The sequence below is a fragment of the Malurus melanocephalus genome, unplaced genomic scaffold (genome assembly GCF_030028575.1).
Source record: "Malurus melanocephalus ecotype Western Australia unplaced genomic scaffold, MMel_1.1 scaffold_55, whole genome shotgun sequence".
Taxonomy (NCBI): domain Eukaryota; kingdom Metazoa; phylum Chordata; class Aves; order Passeriformes; family Maluridae; genus Malurus; species Malurus melanocephalus.
This window is the reverse complement of record NW_026623287.1, coordinates 215646-224680: the sequence shown is the minus strand read 5'-3', so window position 1 is coordinate 224680 and position 9035 is coordinate 215646. Positions and strand designations below refer to the sequence as shown.

The 9035-nt window shown below is 46.3% G+C and overlaps 1 protein-coding gene across 1 annotated transcript; it reads right to left on the bottom strand.

Moving 5' to 3' along the window:
- Positions 1-1266: 1266 nt before the first annotated feature.
- Positions 1267-6610, bottom strand: LOC130573269 (phospholipase A2 inhibitor gamma subunit B-like). The gene is made up of 5 exons (XM_057365593.1): positions 6473-6610; positions 5324-5440; positions 3741-3890; positions 3457-3597; positions 1267-1637 (listed from the first exon to the last, which is right to left on the bottom strand). Exons 1-5 carry the CDS (start codon positions 6519-6521, stop codon positions 1411-1413), a joined length of 684 nt encoding a protein of 227 aa, XP_057221576.1. The 5' UTR covers positions 6522-6610; the 3' UTR covers positions 1267-1410.
- Between the last annotated feature and the right edge of the window lie 2425 nt (positions 6611-9035).

Genomic DNA, 9035 nt, shown 5'->3' with positions numbered 1-9035 from the left:
ATAGATAATATGAAATTTTATCCCAAATAATTTGGTGGGAATACTAGGAGGAAAGGAGTTTCAGCCTGTTTGGGAAGAAGGAAAAGTCTGGGGAGATAAAAACTGCRAGAACATTCAGTCCCCAAGGTACAATTTGTGAGCTGATCACATATACATTCATGCATACACACGTAGGTGTAGTCATCTCACTACTACCACACGTTCTGGTCTGGTTTCAGCAGCCAAGGCTTTCCCAGCAATGAACTCAGAGATAAAAATGCTTTCCTTGATCCYTGCAACTCCATGCCCAAAACATTGCACACTTGCACTGTGAGCCAGGGCTGCTAGGGGCAGACACAGCCATGGACTTTGAGTAATGGTCCTGTGCTCTGTTCCAAAAGTGGCATACAGGGAGATGCTAAAGTTCACTAACACCCCTCCTTCACTGCACATCCCAGCATTTCCCAGAGCTCCCACCACTCCATCCTTCAGCCCACAGCCAGGAGTACCTCCAGGCATGACAGCATTGCTTGTTGAGGTGTTTTTCCTCAGTGGTTCTGGGTGGTACCAACCCAGGGATACCCATGGGGCAGAGCAGGGCTGGGGCAGAATAGCCAGGGGGTCACAAATGTGGCAGAGGGGAGAGGCTACACCAGCTGTGGGTGTAGTTCAGCCAACAGAAGAAAAAAAAGGTATTGAGCTGAAGCTTCCCATTAGTTGGACCCCCAGTGGTCTGTCACCATGGAAAATTACCTATTTTATGAGATTGAATGTTCCCAACATAACCATTTATTCCAGGTACCCGTGAAACTCAAGACTGAATGGGAGAGCATCTGGTAAGGCAAGAAGAATGACCACGAGCAGAAAGGYTTCTGCCAGAAGCAGCTGCTTGTAGCACTGACCCCACTCTGATGCAAATTCTGTTTCAGGGCTTGCCAGGGCCACAAGCAGCCCTTGAACTGAGGGACTCCTCCTACTATGGACAAATAGATACAAGGGATGGAAAAAGGGGCAGGTAACCTTTCTACTCAAGAGTCAACATCTCAGAAACTCATCTCCAGTCCTTTGCAAAGCCTGGAAAAGTGACTTTATAAGTTACTACTTRTCTGAGATAGACTTTAGGTCTGTCTTGAGAGCTTTTATTTCCCATTCAGTGTTTGAGCACCTTGTGCCATTTCCCATGGTCCTGGTGTGGACAAAGCACTGAGAGAATGCAAGACAAAACCAACCACAGTTGAACTGATGAAGGTTTAAATGAGATCAAATCAACAAGGRAACAAAAAAAAAAAGTGTTAAGTGCTGTCTTTATTCTGTGAAAATATAAAAGAAGAGCTAATCTGAAAAYAAAATCCCCACTCAGAAGAAGCTACAGCAAACAGGACTAAGTTGCAAACCACTGCTGGAGTTTGCACAGCCCAGGGCTAGTGAGAGTCAGAAAAGTACCTTCTCCAAGATTAATCCTGACAGGACAGGAAGAAAGGTCGTGTGTGGACTGGCAACCCCAGCAAACACCGCTCTGTACAAAGCAGAAGCTGGTTTGCACTGGAACCGTTTCAACTTTATGTCCATCACCCCCAGGCTGTTTTTTCCATCTCCTACCATACTGCATTCAGAAATGGTGGTGCAACCCTTCATGGCAGCTTTCAGAGACAGTCCACCTGCRCAGCAGAAATACAAGAAATACATGCCATGCATCAGGGGATGCAGTATCTAACATTATTCCCACSCTGGCCAGTGCAGTCCCCATTTCCAACCCAAGAACTGCCCATTTGTTACATCCAGTTGGTTCCAAACCCACCAGCCCTGTCTGTTCCCATTCCTTGAACAAAGTTGAGGAAACAGTAAGGCCACTTTGGTTGACTTGAAATACAAAGGGTTTAAGGTTTGTCTTCTTTTGTTCTGCTGAATAAAGAYGACTGTTTAAAATTCTAAGCATTTAAATTTTAAAAGAGGAAATGTCTTGAATAGTTCTCTTTCTCATGTTTAAAGATTCTTCCGCTCAAACTTTGGCTTCCTAAAGAAACCAGGGCTGTGTGACTACTCCAGGTACTCACTGTCTCTTCTCTCTGACCCTCTCTGACATTCAAACTGGGTKACTTTATCTCAGATTTGACGTGGAGTTGAGGAGTGTTAAAGACAATACAGCCTGAGCCATTGATTAATAGGAATCTATTCTCAAAGACTTTAGCCAAACCAACAGAGAAACCTACTGATGGGCCCACTGAAACCTGAACTTGCCCTTTGCCTCCACTGGAGCATTTACCAGAGGAGGAGACTCRAGCAGGTGCTGAATGCCTAACTCCCCTTTCAGATATTCCTTTTCCTGTTGCTTGCTTTGGCTAATGCTGCTCATGTTTCTCTGCTGTGTAGATTATGGAGGTCTGGAACATTTTGTTGGACATTTTTATCTCAAATACAAATAACATGTAAAGGCACTTCATTAGTTCCTCATCTTCCTGTGCTCCCCTACCCTGCTTCTTCCTCTGCACAGTTTGTCACACTGCACAGGCCGTCTCCATTCACAGCGACTTATCAATCAAGTTAAGACAAGTTAGGAGCATTTTTTATTTCAGTGATACACTGAATTAATTTTACCACTTCATTTCCATTGCTTTGACTCAGAAAATTCTTGTTTTCCTTCATGTTGCCTGTGTGAAACATGATCTAATTCAGGGCTCGGGCAGCGCATTAATGAAGTCTATACCAAGGACCTTCACATCATTACCTAGCAACATTACCAACTCAGAGGAAGTTCATACATAACCATAAATATTTTTTTTTCACTCTGCTTCTGCAGCTGGTGTCACTGCTTTTATTTCTGTGGGACTTTTTCTGTCTACTGGAGTACTGTGAAAGGTGGAACTCTTTTACCTGCAGCAGGGGCAGAAAGGAGTGACCAGGAAAATTGCTTTCTACTTTCCTCCCTCTAATTACAGGACCTGAACAGGGAAAAAGAATTCTGAAGAAGCTGTTCAAAGGCTGGACTTCATGGGGAGGGACTGTTCCTGGCTTTCCTCGTGCAGACGCACCACTGCAACAGTGTCCTCAGTGGCTGYATTACCCCAAGGGAAAGCCGATGTCCCTGCAAAGATCCTGAACCTCCACTGAGCTGGCAACTGGYTTAGATCCAGATTCACCCTCACACATCCCAGCTATGGCCAGCAGGTTCAGGGCCTTGGTCAGGTTTGTTACATGCCCATGTACCCAGGAAACATTTCCACTCTCAATCTCAGTCATGCCGTGCTATGAGAAATTCCAACATTTATCCGTGCATGATGGGGAAGAAGGAAGGAAAAACAACACCCGCCCTTTGATCAGCTTCATGTTTTCAGCTTTCAGCTTTAAGTTCCTTGTTTCTTTCTCTTTTTTTCCTGTCACGCTTTTTGCCCATTTTTATCTCAGTAATGATTCATCTTAGACTGGTTTCACCCATTTTACCAAGAACTTGAAAAAGAGCCCCAAAYAAAAGGCAGTTACCAGCATTCATTAACCCAGCAAGGTCGACACATTGGTCTTCAGATCCAGTGCAGTTTACAACTTCATTTCCACACTGAAAGGAGTCCACGCTGTAGCAGGCAGGGCACTGATATCCATTGGGCACCTCGTTGTCTGGGGGCACTGGAATGAAAGGCATGAGCTGTAGMTGGTTTTGATGAGGGAATGAGAGGAATAACTCAGGTGATGGAAAGCCCTTAGGGGATGGCCCTTGGAATTGGTCAGACAGAGAGGGAATGGGCCATAAGGAAAAAAAAAGAACTTACATGACACAGAGGTGGTCCGACAATCATCACCCGTGCAGCAAGCCAAGTGGCTCTTTGCTTTCACCTTCCCATAGTTCACAGTGACAGGGCCAAGCTGGCAGATGTGGGATGGCAGGCAGGATTTGATGGATGAAGAGATGGCCATCCCCCCTGTCATGAAGCAGAAGACAGTGCCAATTTGTTCAACATAAAGTAACTCCCTTCCCCGCCTGTTAGTTTCTGTACCAACTTCTAAGCAGCTGTCCTTGTGCCTGTGAAGGGCTYCTGAGCCCCCTGAGAAGCATCACCAGTCAGTGAGGACACCCCAGCTGCAGAGATTATGGTGTGACACGTGCCCGTGATCCACAGCCCAAGCTTGCTCATACACAGCCTGCAGGTTGCATGGTCCATCCCAGCCACGAGCATCCTGACAYGGGCATGTCTGCTCTGCCCCATCAGCCAAGACCGAAAGGTGTAAAGGGGAGCAGAACAGCTAAACTGAGTCTGCCGAGGTGCTTGAAGGATGAAGGGTAAGTACACCAGCAGAAGGAGATAGACCCTGGGGCTGCCAGCACCAAAGCTGGTAGGATATGAGCCAGCCTTCAGTCTAAAAGGYAGCAATCACATTTCTAAAGCTGAGCAATGACTGAGGCTGTGCCTCTCACAAAACTGTGTCCAGCTGTGTCAGGCCTCAGCACCAGCTTTGATTTATCAAGCACAGGGACATGGTTACTGGATGACAATCTCTTCTGTGAGGAAAGGCTGAAAGAGTTGGGATTGTTCAGTCTGGAGAAGAGCAGACTCCAAGGTGACCTTATAGCAACTTCTATTGCCTAAATGGGATACAAGAGAGCTGCAGAGGGGCTTTTGACAGGGCCTGGACTAATAGGACTGGAGGGAATGGGTTCAGACTGAAAGAGGGTAGATTGAGATTAGATATGAAGAAGAAATTCTTGACAGTGAGGGTGGTGAGACACTGGAACAAGTTGCCCAGAGAAGCGTCAATGTCCCTTCTCCGGCAGTGTTCAAGGTCAGAGTGGATGTGGCTCTAARCAGCCTGGTCTTGTGGAAGCTCTCCCTGCCCAGGGCAGGAGGTTTGAAACCAGACAATCTTCAAGGTTTCTTCCAACCTAAACTCATTGATGAYAATGATGATTACAATGAAATGGTGATAGCTCAGCCCTGGTGGCACTGCCTGGTTGCCTGRTATCCCCATCCCTGCTGGAGGATGGGCAAACTTCTCTCCCCACACATCACCAGTACTAAATGCCAGCAGCTTGGTTCAGGTCATAATTCAGCCTCTCAGCCTCTTGACTCAACAACTCACCTTAGCCAGAATTAAAAGCCAAAGTCTCCACCCACTGTGAGACTTTGGTCCTTCCCCCACAACTGAGAACCAAACCCTCCCAGTAGAAAACTGCTTCTCRAAATAGAGGAATAAAGAGCTTTTCCTATCCCAGACTATGCTGATCTCTGGGTCAGCAAATGKAAAATGAACAGGTCATCCAAGGATGGACCTCACTATCAGTGACAGAAGTGGTTAGAGGATCCCCCAGCCAGCCCCACTCTGACAGCCACACTGGCACACACAGAGGATGTCTCACCTATCAGGACTTCRTGCAGAATAATGCCACAGGTATCTTCACCACCAGTGCAGGTTTTCATGGGGCCAGAGCAGCTTTTTCCCATGCTGTGACAAATCTCACACTGGAGGCAGGTTCCTGGGAGAAAAGGACACATTCCTGAGCAGCAGTCATAAGGGATCTCACTTCCCCTTTCACTGATGTTTGATTTCAGCACTGATCAGCACTTTTCACATTTCTCTTCCCTTATTTTTCCTGTTTCATTGTGCAATCTGCGTTGGGTTTTTCCTGGAATTGCTGATGACAGCAGCCCTACAAACCTTTTCATCCTGGCAGGCACCTCCCCGGATTCACAGACCCCAAATTCTCTCTCCTGAGTGGCTGGGGAGCAGGAGTTGCCAGCAGGTATCAACAGTGTTCTGTACAAATGGAGACTTTCTTGGTAATACATTATCTCTTTGCATATCTCTTTGTAGGCATTCGGGGAAACCACTTTACCAGATACCAGCTGGAACACTTCAAGCAGACCAGAATATCAGATAGTCAGCAGGAAACACTTAGAAAGGAATAACATGTATTTCAGCAGAGGACAGATTATGTCTGTCCCCTGACACACACCCACAAGGGTCCAGCATGTAGATTAACAGGTCCAGGSCATGTGTCACTTCCCTGAACCCAGGTGCCAACAGAGGCACCTTGCAGTGGCTGTGGCATCTGCTTGGAGTGGCAGGTATGATCCAAGACCTCCAAGACAGATGGGCTTTTCTGGAGCAGAGCTGAAGGGTAGCTGAGACTGCCCATGTCTATAATGTCTCACAACCCTGGACATGAGTTAAATAAATGAGCCTGGAGATGGATTCAGCTAACCAAAGGTCTGGCTGCTTTCAAGTAACCTGAATCACTCTGATTATTGTCCTGGCTGTATCACTGGAGAGCACCTCAGAAAATCAGACTGCAGCTTCACCTTGTAAATTCCAACATCCTCATCTGTACATTGGCTTGTAGGACCAAAGATCTCCCAAGAACAGTCACCCTCACACCTCTGCAGTGCAAACCCCCTGATGAGGGGGTGTATGGCTCAGATGGCAGCAATAGCCTCGCACATGAGGCACCGCATTCCCAGACCTCTTCCATATCTCACAACCCAGTAGGTCCCTGTGCAAAACTCACCTGGGTCCAGGAGAGCCAGGAGGAAGCTGAGTCCAAGGGACACTCTCATGCTGATGGGATGTAAGCACAGGGAGCTTCCAAGCCTTGCCAACCACAGCACTGCGTGCCACAARGACTTTATAAACTGGAGGAAAAGGGGGTGTTTTGGGGAAGTGGAGGTTGGGGAAGTTCTCGAAAATGTGTATAGATATTGCTGAGCACTAGTACCAGTRATTGCTTTTTCTTTTAAAGCACCAGTTTTGCCTTTTTCTTCACATGAGTGACACTGTTTGTCTTGCCCATGTTTAGAGTGTGCAACCTGTTGGGTAAGACTGGCTTTCCTGGTGATATCAGGTTTGTGTCTGGTGCAGACTTTGAACAATGTTCGGCCWCTGCCATCCATGTGAATGATAGAGAGGAAACCATTTGAACAGCCCTCTTGTGCTCTCAGTTTTGGGCCCAAAGAAGAAAAGCACAGCAAGGACCAGCCAGGAAATTACCCCGTGGCTGAGTTTTTGATGGCTGTTTTCCCATCTCACCATTCCCATCAGACAGCCAGGAGCTCTCACACCCAGGGAACAGCAGAAAAGCAGGCAGTGTCAAAGCAGTGAGCTTCCTCTCCAAGCCAGAGTGCAGCTTTAGTTTGCAAAATGACTCCCAAGACACAATTTGGAGCAGGCTCAGTCAAGGGTTCTGGGGCTGAATATTCAGAGCAGCAAAGCCAGTATGCCAGGGTTTGGGTTTTGATATAAAACACTTGGAAGTTGATAAGGAAGTCTCCTTTTGTACTTCTGGGCTTTAAATTAAACCAAGTCAGCAGAGATAAAGCATCAGTGTGGCTGTGAGACAGCCTGGTCACAGCCTAGGTAAGGTTATAGCAGAGTTTCCATGCCCTGACATCTCATGATGGGCTAATGGGAAGCAGCAGTGACCAACTTGCCATTGGYCCACAGGTTCCTGGCTCCTGTGCAGGTTTTATCAGGATGTGCTTCCTCATTGGAAATGTTCCCTACCCTGCAAGTATCCTCCTGTCCTGCACCAGATTGGACACAGACTTTCCAGGACGTTTTGCACTGACAGCCAGGAAGAACTGAAATATCTTTGTGCACTATCCCCATTTGAGACAAACCTCTTCAAAGGACTGTGGTCTCTTACCATTTCCCAATACACCAATWAATCCAGGGGGACTCCTCTTAGCTAAGTCCACAGTGCTGTGAGAATGGGAATCACACTGAAGAAGAGCCCTGGTCCCCCATTGTCCACTAAGCTGATATCACAAGGAAACAAGGGAGAATTACATTTTCACCTAAAATTATTTTTCAGCTCAGAAATGGTCTCATGCCACAGTAGAGAAGCTAAAATAAAATCAGACTCTGAACTGCAGCCTGTTCAGGATTAAAATTAATTCCTTATGGTCTTAAACCACAGACAGAATAAAAACATGTCCCCAGGCAGGCTGGGGTACCCAGATTGGGGTGATCCTGCAATTTGACTACATATGGAACTGCAGATACAGATAGGAAGATGAGGGGATGTGCCTGGCTCTGGTGTTTTTCATTTCATCCCCTTTCATTTAAGATGATTGTTGAAGAGCCTGGGGGACTTTCTCTGAGCAACATGACTACACTAGATTCACAGAATTATAGAGAACTCACCTGTTTCCCACCTCTCATGGAGGGAGTAGTGAAGCTGTAGCCTTTTCACGTGCTCTTTTAGAGATGAAACCAAGCATGGCAAGGAGAATGCACAACCTGCAGCAGTAAGAGATCTTGGAAAACAAGACTTATTAGAGAAGGAAAAAACAATAAATGTGCTCAGGATACACCCAGTCACTTCACACATGTCTGCAGGAAAAAAAGGTTGGATAGGAAAAATTATCACAGGGGGGTTACATTAGGCATTGGGGGAATTTTCAAACAGTGACAAKAGTGAAGCTGATTGCCTGGGAAGGTGTGGATCCTACATCCTGGGTGGCTTGGGAAAACAGATGAGGCCAATACTCATTAGGGAATTATTTAAATTGATAGGATCCTGCCCCAGGGCTGAGAGATGGATTAGATTCTCTCTCAAGATCCTTTCTAAGTTGGTTCTTACACTTTAATTTCATGGGGTTCATGAAGCACCTGTCTTCTGTAGCACATCCATGCTTCCAGAAGGAGAGAAGGATGATAAAACAGCAGTCACAGTCCTCAGGGAGGTGAGATAGAGGCTGGGGATGTCAGAGAAATCTGCGAGATGATAAGAAAAAAAAAACCCAGCCCTGAAAATAGCATTGGTAGGAAGCAGAGWAGAAAGGGATAAGATCGAAAGGAAGATGATTCTACGATCAGCAGAAGAAAGACATCCATCTAGGATAGAGTATGCAAAAAGTGTGTGTGAATTTGTCCTGYAGACTTGTAGCAGAAAATTCCAGTGGGTTTCATAAAATCAGAGAATTGTTTAGGTTGGAAAAGGTCTTTAAGGTCATTGAGTCCAGCCATTAACCAAATACTGCCAAGCTCACTGGTAAACCATGTCCCTAMGTGGAATATCTATGTATCTTTTAAKTATCTCTTGGGGATGRTGACACCAAACCTTCCCTGAG